General features: G+C 47.3%; 1 protein-coding gene and 11 non-coding genes across 12 annotated transcripts; 7 read left to right on the top strand and 5 right to left on the bottom strand.

Moving 5' to 3' along the window:
• Positions 1-764: 764 nt before the first annotated feature.
• On the top strand, positions 765-4,754 carry LOC127970674 (uncharacterized). Its single transcript, XM_052573350.1, has 5 exons — positions 765-963; positions 1,085-1,886; positions 1,982-2,191; positions 2,823-3,235; positions 3,501-4,754. Exons 2-5 carry the CDS (start codon positions 1,343-1,345, stop codon positions 4,752-4,754), a joined length of 2,421 nt encoding a protein of 806 aa, XP_052429310.1. The 5' UTR covers positions 765-963; positions 1,085-1,342.
• Positions 4,755-5,902: 1,148 nt separating this feature from the next.
• Positions 5,903-5,976, top strand: trnam-cau (transfer RNA methionine (anticodon CAU)). The gene has a single exon. It is a non-coding gene; the product is annotated as a tRNA-Met (tRNA).
• Positions 5,977-7,181: 1,205 nt separating this feature from the next.
• On the bottom strand, positions 7,182-7,264 carry trnal-cag (transfer RNA leucine (anticodon CAG)). Its single transcript has one exon. It is a non-coding gene; the product is annotated as a tRNA-Leu (tRNA).
• Positions 7,265-7,360: 96 nt separating this feature from the next.
• trnam-cau (transfer RNA methionine (anticodon CAU)) lies at positions 7,361-7,434 on the top strand. Its single transcript has one exon. It is a non-coding gene; the product is annotated as a tRNA-Met (tRNA).
• Positions 7,435-8,639: 1,205 nt separating this feature from the next.
• Positions 8,640-8,722, bottom strand: trnal-cag (transfer RNA leucine (anticodon CAG)). The gene has a single exon. It is a non-coding gene; the product is annotated as a tRNA-Leu (tRNA).
• A 96-nt stretch (positions 8,723-8,818) lies between these two features.
• trnam-cau (transfer RNA methionine (anticodon CAU)) lies at positions 8,819-8,892 on the top strand. Its single transcript has one exon. It is a non-coding gene; the product is annotated as a tRNA-Met (tRNA).
• A 1,205-nt stretch (positions 8,893-10,097) lies between these two features.
• trnal-cag (transfer RNA leucine (anticodon CAG)) lies at positions 10,098-10,180 on the bottom strand. The gene has a single exon. It is a non-coding gene; the product is annotated as a tRNA-Leu (tRNA).
• Positions 10,181-10,276: 96 nt separating this feature from the next.
• trnam-cau (transfer RNA methionine (anticodon CAU)) lies at positions 10,277-10,350 on the top strand. Its single transcript has one exon. It is a non-coding gene; the product is annotated as a tRNA-Met (tRNA).
• A 1,205-nt stretch (positions 10,351-11,555) lies between these two features.
• On the bottom strand, positions 11,556-11,638 carry trnal-cag (transfer RNA leucine (anticodon CAG)). Its single transcript has one exon. It is a non-coding gene; the product is annotated as a tRNA-Leu (tRNA).
• A 96-nt stretch (positions 11,639-11,734) lies between these two features.
• On the top strand, positions 11,735-11,808 carry trnam-cau (transfer RNA methionine (anticodon CAU)). The gene has a single exon. It is a non-coding gene; the product is annotated as a tRNA-Met (tRNA).
• A 1,205-nt stretch (positions 11,809-13,013) lies between these two features.
• On the bottom strand, positions 13,014-13,096 carry trnal-cag (transfer RNA leucine (anticodon CAG)). Its single transcript has one exon. It is a non-coding gene; the product is annotated as a tRNA-Leu (tRNA).
• Positions 13,097-13,192: 96 nt separating this feature from the next.
• Positions 13,193-13,266, top strand: trnam-cau (transfer RNA methionine (anticodon CAU)). Its single transcript has one exon. It is a non-coding gene; the product is annotated as a tRNA-Met (tRNA).
• Positions 13,267-13,663: the final 397 nt, after the last annotated feature.

The following is a 13,663-nucleotide window of genomic DNA, read 5'->3' as shown; positions in this document are numbered from 1 at the left end:
AATTAACACTGTTTTCCATCACAGACTGCTCCTTCTGGGGCATTATTGCAAGGTCCATCTGTAGTTCAACTTCCTCGTTTGTGGTCTGAGAACATACCACCAGAGGATCACAAGTGGATTGGCAAAAGGCTTTTCAAAATTGGATCCAAAGGAAAGCCAGCACTTCATGATGACCTCCAGCTCTGGTATTACCCCCCACAACCAGCACTTATTTACAATCAGGCTCCAGCTCCAGACAGATTCTTTTGTCATACTCTTCTGCTGTGGATGCCATACAAGCTGTGGAGGGTTAAGGTTCTCTGTCCCAATCCAGCCTGCGGACAACATCAGCTGACAGGAGGTGGTCTGCACAAAAGGGCACGGCAGGTTCTAGACATTGACAGAACATACAATATGGTCACAGAAACCCTTATCTGTACAAAGTGTAGAGCCTCGCATGTGTCCTGGAGTCAGACTGTCCTGCAACAGCTAGATCTGGGCCATCGCTCTGAGTTTCAGGTCATCCTCACGCGGAAGTAAGTACACTTTCATTCCTCATCCAGTTGTTAGCCCATCATCACGTGTGTGTATGTATGCAAATACTTTACAATTAAATAGCTAAAATATATGAATATGTGGATTTTGCTTTTCCTAAGGTACGCCTGTGATATGCGGGTCATCAGGCTCTTGCGTGAGCGTGGCTTAGGCAATAGTCCCACTAGGGTGATAAAGCAGCTGCGTGAAAACCACAGCGAGCAGTGGCTCCATCATCTGGCCCGGTACACCACCCAATGTGTTGACTTCCTCAATCAACCCGGGGTGATGCCAGTAAATTTCCAGGAGCCCCCAGAGCCTACGGTGGTGCCAAGCTGCAAGTGGTTGCTCACCGTTTACAGCCAAGACATTCTGACCAGGCTGGATGAAATCCATGCCAGAATAACATCCACCTATGGCTCTGTCTTGAAGATGGATTCTACTAAAAAGGTTAGTTGTGGATTTGTTCATTAATGGTGTTTATATACCAGCATGGCACTGTATCTGTATTTTTCATGGTGTGATGTTTGATTTATATTTACAGCATGCTTCATATCATCTCTTATTACAGATCACCAAGAAGCTGGCTGGGACAGCGAGGGGAACGGGACTCTGGCTTACCTCTGTTGGCAACGAGTTTGGTCAGGTGCTCATAAGTGTGCTGACAGCCCAGGAAGGAGCAGGACTTGACATGATGGTAGACGGTCTGGTGAAAAGATACCAGCAGGCTGGTGTAAATCCACCTTCTGTGTTGTACGTGGACTGTGGGTGCTGCAGTGAGGTGAGCGAGAGCAAGCTGAAAACCAGGTTTAGGGGCTGACCAGATCTCATGATACGCTTGGACATCTGGCATTTTATGCGCAGGATTGCCTTGGGGTGTACAACTGATGCCCATCAGTTGTACCCCATTTTCATGTCACGGCTATCAGCATGCATCTTTGAATGGGATGCAGCTGACGTCTCTATCCTTCGCAAAGCAAAGAGAGAGCTGTTGATGTCCCAGGGTTGGCCTGCGCTGACAGATGAAGATGTAAACAAGCATCTGACCAGGGAGGAGCTGGCTCTACATTGCCGGAGGAGGACCCGTGGAGAGGAGACTACCATCCTTCTCCTTGAACAACTGCTTACAGAACTCCTGAGCAGCAAGGGAAATGACTCTCTGGGGGTTCCTCTCTTGGATCGAGAAAGGATGGAGCACATCTGGTGTGTCCAAAAGAAGCACATCAAGTGTATCCAAGACCCTCTTGGTGTTGCCCTCTATACTGAGACCGGGAGCCTAACCAAGGGAGGTGTGCTTCTGAAGACTTACAGATGTGCCAGAGGCTCCACTTCTCTTGAATCCTTTCATTTACACCTTAACCGTTTCATCCCAGGTATGTATTTGTCGAACACACACTGCATGTGCAAAGAAAGAACATTTAAGTGTCTGTGTGTTTAACATTGCCTAAAAACTGTTGTCTGTTTAAAGGGACCAGTGCAAACAGTCTGAACTTTCAGATTTATTTGTTGGAGGGTCTACACAGGTGGAACCAGGATCGGGAGGCAGCTTCCATGTCATCTGAGCCATCAGCTTTACGCAGCTACACAGGAGAACTTGTTCACTGTGTAAACAGCAATTATGAAAAGCTGTTTGGCAGGAAAGTGGTCCCCACGTTTTGTCCCCCTGCACGTTACACCGGTAAAATAATTTATTATTGTTAATTAACTTGCAATTCCCGTGTAGTCTCAGTCAATATTTTATTTAAGCCTATACAGTGTACTTTGTATCTGTATTTTTGAACTATAAACTATCAACTTGATCAACTTTTTTTTTCTTGAAACATGCCCTCTGTCATCTGATCGATATTTTCTTTCAAGTAAAAGGCCTTTCAGTATAATTGTACAAACGTCTACCTTAATCTCATAAATCACATGTCATTTTGCTGTGGAATCTTTTTTATTAGAAAGTAGTTAATTTTTAGAAAGAATAACTTGATTATTATTAGTAATATTTGGTGACCATTTACTGTACTGAAGTTACTTTGGTTTACTTGATTAGAAAAGTCAAGTTACATGTAGTAACATTTGAGTAATTACATTTGAGTTACATTTGAGTAATTGTATTTGTATGTTTCTCAGTCATCATTGTATTGTATTTCTTTGTTTTGGCCCCACAGTTATAGGTTTATGGCCTTTTTTTTCTTTTTCTCCTGTACTATGATCTCCATGATCTCACACTATAACAATATATGAACAACTACAAAGGCCTTATGTATCAAATATGTTGCACAGCAATTATATTTAATTCCTATTCATTGTTTTTATTCCAGGTGAGCTCATTGGAGTGCAGTATCTATTCCAGCAGACTGGTCAGGCACTGCAGGACATGAACCCAGACTCTGAAGAGACGGCAGAGCTCATCGAGGAACTTAATGTGGAGGAGCGAGATGAAGATGAGGGCTTCTGTGATGTCAGCGAGGATCACACAATTGCAGATCCCGAGGATGTTCTGTCACCTCCCTCCTCCACTCTGACACTGGGTTCTTCCACCGTGGTCACCAGCAGTGACACGGCTGTACTGGGTTCCACATCCCCTTCACTGGTCCCTGATCCTACACCTGCTCCTTCATCACCTGGACCCTCGGGGACTGCTGTGCCACCTTTTCCCTCTGAAACATCTGTTTCACCACTCTCCTCAGAGCCAGAGGATGCTGGTCAGGATGATGATGACGATGAAGAGACTGTAAGTGCCACTCCTCTCTATTTCTTTCAAATAAACTATATTAAATTAAAATAAGGATTGATCAACATATACTTCTTGCTACTGCTTTATATCCAGACTTTGCTCAGATTTTAAACTAAAGTCATTAGTAGGCAACAAATCAGTTTTATTTAGTTAGTGCTTTGTACTATACAGATTGTGTTAAACAGCAACACATCAATGGAACTAGTTATGGAACTAGGCATTTAACAAATGTGATTATTATTTGTGCTTGTTTTCTTAATAGGCTGTTGACTACCAAAATGTCCCGGGATACCAACATGTGGACAAGCTGGCCGAATATCTGGTGGAGCTCCGGGGTCACACAGCCCTTAGCCTGACCAATCAGGAAGCCAGCACCATAATTGAACTTTGGCAGAACCTGGCTGACCAGGACAAGCAACGGGTGGTGTATGCAGCTAGACACCAGAAGAGACTGCTGAGTGGACGCTTCAGAGTACCAAAGAGGCCCACTAAAACCCCAGGAGTAGAGAGCACCATCAGAAGTGTGCTGGGAGCAAGCAGCGCACCTGCTCAGTGGCCTGACTGTTGCCGTCTGGTGGAAACCATCTTCATCAGGCTTTGCAATACCCACCCAAGCCCCAAGAGAAAAGGCAAGGGAACGCTGTCGAGATGGTCTCTAATCCTCCAGGATTACAGGAGGATAAGGCAGCTTGTACTGGGCAACAGCTTGGTGATGGGAGGAACCTCAATGCAGCTGATGGAGGTTAACCAGAATACCCTGATTCAGTGGTATAACAACAGACAGAAAAAGCAGGAACTGTCTGTGCTGATTCAGGGCATTCAGTTGCCTCAGCCCCTCCCTGAAGCTCAGGAACCTCTCCAGGCTGCCAAACGCCTACGGACTGAGCCAGAACAATCAGGGGAGCAGCACCAGTACAAGCTACCAGAGAGCACAGCAGGTCAGGCAAAACAGAGGCACACCTCTACTGGGCGACCTCCTCTCAGACCCAAGGCACCAACACAGACTACTATGTTGGTTACGCCATCAGCACCTGGAGCATCAGTGCAGATGGTACCCAATATACTTATACCTGCAGCACCAGGTTTCCCGGGTGTGCCAATGCTTCAGGGTGTGCCAATGTTCCAGGGCATGCCAATGGCTCAAAGACTGCCAATGGTCCAGGGCATGCAAATGGTCCAGGGCATGCCAATGGTCCAGAGGATGCCATTGGTTCAGGGAATGCCAATGGTTCAGGGAATCCCGATGGTCCAGGGAATGCCAGTGGTTCAGGGGATGCCACTGTTACATCCTACAGTTGTGCAGGGCACAAGTTCACAACCAGCTGCCAATCCCCAAACCATGCCTAAGAGACCCTACAAGAGAACTGTAGAGGCGAACACTTGCAAGAAATGCGGACATTTCAAAACCAGTGCAACAGGACATAGCCAGTACAGGGGCAAAGTATACTGCCCACAATCTGAAACTGTTACAAAAGAACAGTGGTTAGAGGAAATGCGGAAAACTGTTCCCAAATAATGTATATATTTTTATTTATTGTAGTGTGTATATAGTTGTTTAAATATAGTTATAGTTATTATTTGTGTTGAACATTATTTAATATTTTATTTACTGCTTTTTAAAAACCTATTTAACTTATTTGTGTTTGTATTTAAAACTGTATTTACTGTTTTATTTACCTTTTTAATTTATTGTTTGAAAACTTATTTAATTTTATATTTATTACTGTTCAGTTAAAAAAAAATTCATTTTATTTCCCTTTTGATTTAAAGTTGTTTTAAAACTTATTTAAAATTTAATTTGTTTAATATTTATTATTGTTCTATTGGCATAATTGTAAAAATAAAATAATAATTGGCAAAAGACAGATTTTTTGTAATTTGCACTTTAATATAACCATTTCATCAGTACACTGAAAAAATAAAACGTGTTTACAAAAAATAATTTGCATTTGTCATTTGTCACAGACATTTTCCAGCATATGAATATTTTCATCTTTAATTAGAAATGACAGATTTGAATGTGTCGAATAAATGTAAGATCCTGAATGTAAGATGTAAAAATCCTTAATCAGAATAAATATCAATACAACTGCAATAATAATATGCTTAATCAGAATAAATTATGAATACAACAACTACTAAATAACTAATAATAACAAAACACATTTCCATTCGTGTACTTACATTTTCATGACAAAAAATATCAAACAAAGCACATATATATACATTTAATTAACATTGAAACATTATTTATTTAAAGCAATTAACAATATTACAAAAAGTTGTCTTTAGCTGGATTCGAACCTGGGTCGCGGGGAGCACCTGCAATAGGAAACAGTGTAATATAAATGCCCGAATTTAACGCAAGAAGAAACCGGAAGATGTATCACTGCGCGCATGCTAAGGAAGATTGGGCTTTGAACGTCAAATTTCACCCTTTCTTTTCTTCATTTTTTCTTTCTCTTCTTCCCCTTCTCTTTTTCTTCCTTCCCTCTTTTCTTCCCTTCTTCGACGGACTACTGTTCCCCAGCTTGAGCGCAGCGCCTTAGACCGCTCGGCCATCCTGACACCCTTGCCTGGCTAGAGATGGCCTGTTCGAGCCGCACCTGAAGCCAGGGACCTAGAAGCTACTTTTCCTCTGTTCGGGCCCCCTTTAGCCCACGGGCCTCGTTGGCGCAGTTAGGCAGCGCGTCAGTCTCATAATCTGAAGGTCGTGAGTTCGAGCCTCACACGGGGCAGGGTGGTTCTTTTTTTCTGATAACTGAGAGAGCTTAGACCAGGGGTGTCAAACTAAATTCCTTTAGGGCCCGAGCCCTGTAGAGTGTTGTTCCAACCCTTCTCAAACACACAAGGCATGTAGTTTTCAAATGAGCCTGAAGGGCATGATTAGTTGGATCAGGTGTGTTCTATCAGGCTTGAATCTAAACTCTGCAGGTCTCCGGCCTTCCAGGGACTGAGTTTGACACCCGTGGCTTAGAAAGAAAGAGTGAGGTTCTCTGTCCCCTTTCGTGTGGGTTTCCCTGTGTCTCCTGGGGGCAAAAGGCCACAGCTCCTCTTCAGGGCAGGTGAAATGATGCTTTGTGGAAAACTGTCAGGTTCCAGGTAAATTCCCTGAATCTCATCCAGCGACATTGCGTGTAGGCCCGTGCAATCCTTTTATTTACAGTGAAGTCAAAATTCTGCATGCATGCTGGCTAATGCTACATGAAGGCAGCAATAGCATCCCTCTCATATTCATGTAACACGTGGCCACGTCCTCCTGAGGTTTTGTGAAGTTTCAAAGGCCATATTGCTGCACTGGCCCGGTCCTGAAGATTTGCCTTGTACAACGTTCGGAAGATTAGACCCTTCCGATCAGAGCAGGCCACACAACTCCTTGTCCAAGCTCTTTGTTTTCTCCAGACTGGACTACTGCTATGCTCCCTTGGCGGGTCTTCCGGCACGTACTATCAAGCCTCTGCAACTGATCCAGGATGCAGCAGCGAGACTGGTCTTCAACGAGCCAAAGAAAGCCCACGTCACACCTCTCTTCATAATTTTGCACTGGCTACCAATAGCTGTTCGCATCAGATTCAAGGTACTGATGTTTGCCTACAAGATAACCACTGGCTCTGCAGCAATATACCTAAAGTCGATGGTGCAGACCTACGCTTGCTTTCTGCAAGTGAACGATGCCTCGTGGTGCCATCCCAAAGAGGCACAAAATCACTCTCAAGGACCTTTTCCTGGACTGTTCCCAGCTGGTGGATCGGCCTGCCTATCTCAATTCGAGCAGCGGAGGCTTTAACCCTTTTCAAAAAGTGTCTAAAAACTCATCCTTGTCTTCAACGCCTGCCCAATTAATACTAGCATTTGCCTAATGCGTCGTTTTGTCAAAGTTAACGCCCTGCTGGCCCAACGTAGCAGAAGACTGAAGTCTCTGTCTGCAGCCAAAGGATAGGTCTGTCAGAAGTGGGATTCGAACCCACGCCTCCAGGGGAGACTGCGACCTGAACGCAGCGCCTTAGACCGCTCGGCCATCCTGACACCCTTGCCTGGCTAGAGATGGCCTGTTCGAGCCGCACCTGAAACCAGGGACCTAGAAGCTACTTTTTCTCTGTTCGGGCCCCCTTTGGCCCACGGGCCTCGTTGGCGCAGTTAGGCAGCGCGTCAGTCTCATAATCTGAAGGTCGTGAGTTCGAGCCTCACACGGGGCAGGGTGGTTCTTTTTTTCTGATAACTGAGAGAGCTTAGACCAGGGGTGTCAAACTAAATTCCTTTAGGGCCCGAGCCCTGTAGAGTGTTGTTCCAACCCTTCTCAAACACACAAGGCATGTAGTTTTCAAATGAGCCTGAAGGGCATGATTAGTTGGATCAGGTGTGTTCTATCAGGCTTGAATCTAAACTCTGCAGGTCTCCGGCCTTCCAGGGACTGAGTTTGACACCCGTGGCTTAGAAAGAAAGAGTGAGGTTCTCTGTCCCCTTTCGTGTGGGTTTCCCTGTGTCTCCTGGGGGCAAAAGGCCACAGCTCCTCTTCAGGGCAGGTGAAATGATGCTTTGTGGAAAACTGTGAGGTTCCAGGTAAATTCCCTGAATCTCATCCAGCGACATTGCGTGTAGGCCCATGCAATCCTTTTATTTACAGTGAAGTCAAAATTCTGCATGCATGCTGGCTAATGCTACATGAAGGCAGCAATAGCATCCCTCTCATATTCATGTAACACGTGGCCACGTCCTCCTGAGGTTTTGTGAAGTTTCAAAGGCCATATTGCTGCACTGGCCCGGTCCTGAAGATTTGCCTTGTACAACGTTCGGAAGATTAGACCCTTCCGATCAGAGCAGGCCACACAACTCCTTGTCCAAGCTCTTTGTTTTCTCCAGACTGGACTACTGCTATGCTCCCTTGGCGGGTCTTCCGGCACGTACTATCAAGCCTCTGCAACTGATCCAGGATGCAGCAGCGAGACTGGTCTTCAACGAGCCAAAGAAAGCCCACGTCACACCTCTCTTCATAATTTTGCACTGGCTACCAATAGCTGTTCGCATCAGATTCAAGGTACTGATGTTTGCCTACAAGATAACCACTGGCTCTGCAGCAATATACCTAAAGTCGCTGGTGCAGACCTACGCTTGCTTTCTGCAAGTGAACGATGCCTCGTGGTGCCATCCCAAAGAGGCACAAAATCACTCTCAAGGACCTTTTCCTGGACTGTTCCCAGCTGGTGGATCGGCCTGCCTATCTCAATTCGAGCAGCGGAGGCTTTAACCCTTTTCAAAAAGTGTCTAAAAACTCATCCTTGTCTTCAACGCCTGCCCAATTAATACTAGCATTTGCCTAATGCGTCGTTTTGTCAAAGTTAACGCCCTGCTGGCCCAACGTAGCAGAAGACTGAAGTCTCTGTCTGCAGCCAAAGGATAGGTCTGTCAGAAGTGGGATTCAAACCCACGCCTCCAGGGGAGACTGCGACCTGAACGCAGCGCCTTAGACCGCTCGGCCATCCTGACACCCTTGCCTGGCTAGAGATGGCCTGTTCGAGCCGCACCTGAAACCAGGGACCTAGAAGCTACTTTTTCTCTGTTCGGGCCCCCTTTAGCCCACGGGCCTCGTTGGCGCAGTTAGGCAGCGCGTCAGTCTCATAATCTGAAGGTCGTGAGTTCGAGCCTCACACGGGGCAGGGTGGTTCTTTTTTTCTGATAACTGAGAGAGCTTAGACCAGGGGTGTCAAACTAAATTCCTTTAGGGCCCGAGCCCTGTAGAGTGTTGTTCCAACCCTTCTCAAACACACAAGGCATGTAGTTTTCAAATGAGCCTGAAGGGCATGATTAGTTGTATCAGGTGTGTTCTATCAGGCTTGAATCTAAACTCTGCAGGTCTCCGGCCTTCCAGGGACTGAGTTTGACACCCGTGGCTTAGAAAGAAAGAGTGAGGTTCTCTGTCCCCTTTCGTGTGGGTTTCCCTGTGTCTCCTGGGGGCAAAAGGCCACAGCTCCTCTTCAGGGCAGGTGAAATGATGCTTTGTGGAAAACTGTGAGGTTCCAGGTAAATTCCCTGAATCTCATCCAGCGACATTGCGTGTAGGCCCGTGCAATCCTTTTATTTACAGTGAAGTCAAAATTCTGCATGCATGCTGGCTAATGCTACATGAAGGCAGCAATAGCATCCCTCTCATATTCATGTAACACGTGGCCACGTCCTCCTGAGGTTTTGTGAAGTTTCAAAGGCCATATTGCTGCACTGGCCCGGTCCTGAAGATTTGCCTTGTACAACGTTCGGAAGATTAGACCCTTCCGATCAGAGCAGGTCACACAACTCCTTGTCCAAGCTCTTTGTTTTCTCCAGACTGGACTACTGCTATGCTCCCTTGGCGGGTCTTCCGGCACGTACTATCAAGCCTCTGCAACTGATCCAGGATGCAGCAGCGAGACTGGTCTTCAACGAGCCAAAGAAAGCCCACGTCACACCTCTCTTCATAATTTTGCACTGGCTACCAATAGCTGTTCGCATCAGATTCAAGGTACTGATGTTTGCCTACAAGATAACCACTGGCTCTGCAGCAATATACCTAAAGTCGCTGGTGCAGACCTACGCTTGCTTTCTGCAAGTGAACGATGCCTCGTGGTGCCATCCCAAAGAGGCACAAAATCACTCTCAAGGACCTTTTCCTGGACTGTTCCCAGCTGGTGGATCGGCCTGCCTATCTCAATTCGAGCAGCGGAGGCTTTAACCCTTTTCAAAAAGTGTCTAAAAACTCATCCTTGTCTTCAACGCCTGCCCAATTAATACTAGCATTTGCCTAATGCGTCGTTTTGTCAAAGTTAACGCCCTGCTGGCCCAACGTAGCAGAAGACTGAAGTCTCTGTCTGCAGCCAAAGGATAGGTCTGTCAGAAGTGGGATTCGAACCCACGCCTCCAGGGGAGACTGCGACCTGAACGCAGCGCCTTAGACCGCTCGGCCATCCTGACACCCTTGCCTGGCTAGAGATGGCCTGTTCGAGCCGCACCTGAAACCAGGGACCTAGAAGCTACTTTTTCTCTGTTCGGGCCCCCTTTAGCCCACGGGCCTCGTTGGCGCAGTTAGGCAGCGCGTCAGTCTCATAATCTGAAGGTCGTGAGTTCGAGCCTCACACGGGGCAGGGTGGTTCTTTTTTTCTGATAACTGAGAGAGCTTAGACCAGGGGTGTCAAACTAAATTCCTTTAGGGCCCGAGCCCTGTAGAGTGTTGTTCCAACCCTTCTCAAACACACAAGGCATGTAGTTTTCAAATGAGCCTGAAGGGCATGATTAGTTGTATCAGGTGTGTTCTATCAGGCTTGAATCTAAACTCTGCAGGTCTCCGGCCTTCCAGGGACTGAGTTTGACACCCGTGGCTTAGAAAGAAAGAGTGAGGTTCTCTGTCCCCTTTCGTGTGGGTTTCCCTGTGTCTCCTGGGGGCAAAAGGCCACAGCTCCTCTTCAGGGCAGGTGAAATGATGCTTTGTGGAAAACTGTGAGGTTCCAGGTAAATTCCCTGAATCTCATCCAGCGACATTGCGTGTAGGCCCGTGCAATCCTTTTATTTACAGTGAAGTCAAAATTCTGCATGCATGCTGGCTAATGCTACATGAAGGCAGCAATAGCATCCCTCTCATATTCATGTAACACGTGGCCACGTCCTCCTGAGGTTTTGTGAAGTTTCAAAGGCCATATTGCTGCACTGGCCCGGTCCTGAAGATTTGCCTTGTACAACGTTCGGAAGATTAGACCCTTCCGATCAGAGCAGGTCACACAACTCCTTGTCCAAGCTCTTTGTTTTCTCCAGACTGGACTACTGCTATGCTCCCTTGGCGGGTCTTCCGGCACGTACTATCAAGCCTCTGCAACTGATCCAGGATGCAGCAGCGAGACTGGTCTTCAACGAGCCAAAGAAAGCCCACGTCACACCTCTCTTCATAATTTTGCACTGGCTACCAATAGCTGTTCGCATCAGATTCAAGGTACTGATGTTTGCCTACAAGATAACCACTGGCTCTGCAGCAATATACCTAAAGTCGCTGGTGCAGACCTACGCTTGCTTTCTGCAAGTGAACGATGCCTCGTGGTGCCATCCCAAAGAGGCACAAAATCACTCTCAAGGACCTTTTCCTGGACTGTTCCCAGCTGGTGGATCGGCCTGCCTATCTCAATTCGAGCAGCGGAGGCTTTAACCCTTTTCAAAAAGTGTCTAAAAACTCATCCTTGTCTTCAACGCCTGCCCAATTAATACTAGCATTTGCCTAATGCGTCGTTTTGTCAAAGTTAACGCCCTGCTGGCCCAACGTAGCAGAAGACTGAAGTCTCTGTCTGCAGCCAAAGGATAGGTCTGTCAGAAGTGGGATTCGAACCCACGCCTCCAGGGGAGACTGCGACCTGAACGCAGCGCCTTAGACCGCTCGGCCATCCTGACACCCTTGCCTGGCTAGAGATGGCCTGTTCGAGCCGCACCTGAAACCAGGGACCTAGAAGCTACTTTTTCTCTGTTCGGGCCCCCTTTAGCCCACGGGCCTCGTTGGCGCAGTTAGGCAGCGCGTCAGTCTCATAATCTGAAGGTCGTGAGTTCGAGCCTCACACGGGGCAGGGTGGTTCTTTTTTTCTGATAACTGAGAGAGCTTAGACCAGGGGTGTCAAACTAAATTCCTTTAGGGCCCGAGCCCTGTAGAGTGTTGTTCCAACCCTTCTCAAACACACAAGGCATGTAGTTTTCAAATGAGCCTGAAGGGCATGATTAGTTGTATCAGGTGTGTTCTATCAGGCTTGAATCTAAACTCTGCAGGTCTCCGGCCTTCCAGGGACTGAGTTTGACACCCGTGGCTTAGAAAGAAAGAGTGAGGTTCTCTGTCCCCTTTCGTGTGGGTTTCCCTGTGTCTCCTGGGGGCAAAAGGCCACAGCTCCTCTTCAGGGCAGGTGAAATGATGCTTTGTGGAAAACTGTGAGGTTCCAGGTAAATTCCCTGAATCTCATCCAGCGACATTGCGTGTAGGCCCGTGCAATCCTTTTATTTACAGTGAAGTCAAAATTCTGCATGCATGCTGGCTAATGCTACATGAAGGCAGCAATAGCATCCCTCTCATATTCATGTAACACGTGGCCACGTCCTCCTGAGGTTTTGTGAAGTTTCAAAGGCCATATTGCTGCACTGGCCCGGTCCTGAAGATTTGCCTTGTACAACGTTCGGAAGATTAGACCCTTCCGATCAGAGCAGGCCACACAACTCCTTGTCCAAGCTCTTTGTTTTCTCCAGACTGGACTACTGCTATGCTCCCTTGGCGGGTCTTCCGGCACGTACTATCAAGCCTCTGCAACTGATCCAGGATGCAGCAGCGAGACTGGTCTTCAACGAGCCAAAGAAAGCCCACGTCACACCTCTCTTCATAATTTTGCACTGGCTACCAATAGCTGTTCGCATCAGATTCAAGGTACTGATGTTTGCCTACAAGATAACCACTGGCTCTGCAGCAATATACCTAAAGTCGCTGGTGCAGACCTACGCTTGCTTTCTGCAAGTGAACGATGCCTCGTGGTGCCATCCCAAAGAGGCACAAAATCACTCTCAAGGACCTTTTCCTGGACTGTTCCCAGCTGGTGGATCGGCCTGCCTATCTCAATTCGAGCAGCGGAGGCTTTAACCCTTTTCAAAAAGTGTCTAAAAACTCATCCTTGTCTTCAACGCCTGCCCAATTAATACTAGCATTTGCCTAATGCGTCGTTTTGTCAAAGTTAACGCCCTGCTGGCCCAACGTAGCAGAAGACTGAAGTCTCTGTCTGCAGCCAAAGGATAGGTCTGTCAGAAGTGGGATTCGAACCCACGCCTCCAGGGGAGACTGCGACCTGAACGCAGCGCCTTAGACCGCTCGGCCATCCTGACACCCTTGCCTGGCTAGAGATGGCCTGTTCGAGCCGCACCTGAAACCAGGGACCTAGAAGCTACTTTTTCTCTGTTCGGGCCCCCTTTAGCCCACGGGCCTCGTTGGCGCAGTTAGGCAGCGCGTCAGTCTCATAATCTGAAGGTCGTGAGTTCGAGCCTCACACGGGGCAGGGTGGTTCTTTTTTTCTGATAACTGAGAGAGCTTAGACCAGGGGTGTCAAACTAAATTCCTTTAGGGCCCGAGCCCTGTAGAGTGTTGTTCCAACCCTTCTCAAACACACAAGGCATGTAGTTTTCAAATGAGCCTGAAGGGCATGATTAGTTGGATCAGGTGTGTTCTATCAGGCTTGAATCTAAACTCTGCAGGTCTCCGGCCTTCCAGGGACTGAGTTTGACACCCGTGGCTTAGAAAGAAAGAGTGAGGTTCTCTGTCCCCTTTCGTGTGGGTTTCCCTGTGTCTCCTGGGGGCAAAAGGCCACAGCTCCTCTTCAGGGCAGGTGAAATGATGCTTTGTGGAAAACTGTGAGGTTCCAGGTAAATTCCCTGAATCTCATCCAGCGACATTGC

Source organism: Carassius gibelio, chromosome A4 (assembly GCF_023724105.1).
Source record: "Carassius gibelio isolate Cgi1373 ecotype wild population from Czech Republic chromosome A4, carGib1.2-hapl.c, whole genome shotgun sequence".
Lineage (NCBI taxonomy): Eukaryota > Metazoa > Chordata > Actinopteri > Cypriniformes > Cyprinidae > Carassius > Carassius gibelio.
Note: the sequence above shows the minus strand (reverse complement) of the source record. Positions and strands in the feature narration are given on the sequence as shown.

Bases quoted from the DNA above. Each gene is read 5' to 3' on its own strand.
- LOC127970674 (XM_052573350.1), top strand. From the start codon at position 1,343: ATGATACGCTTGGACATCTGGCATTTTATGCGCAGGATTGCCTTGGGG. The intron at 1,887-1,981 runs GTATGTATTTGT...GTCTGTTTAAAG, and splicing joins CCTTAACCGTTTCATCCCAG to GGACCAGTGCAAACAGTCTG. The intron at 3,236-3,500 runs GTAAGTGCCACT...TTTTCTTAATAG, and splicing joins ATGATGACGATGAAGAGACT to GCTGTTGACTACCAAAATGT.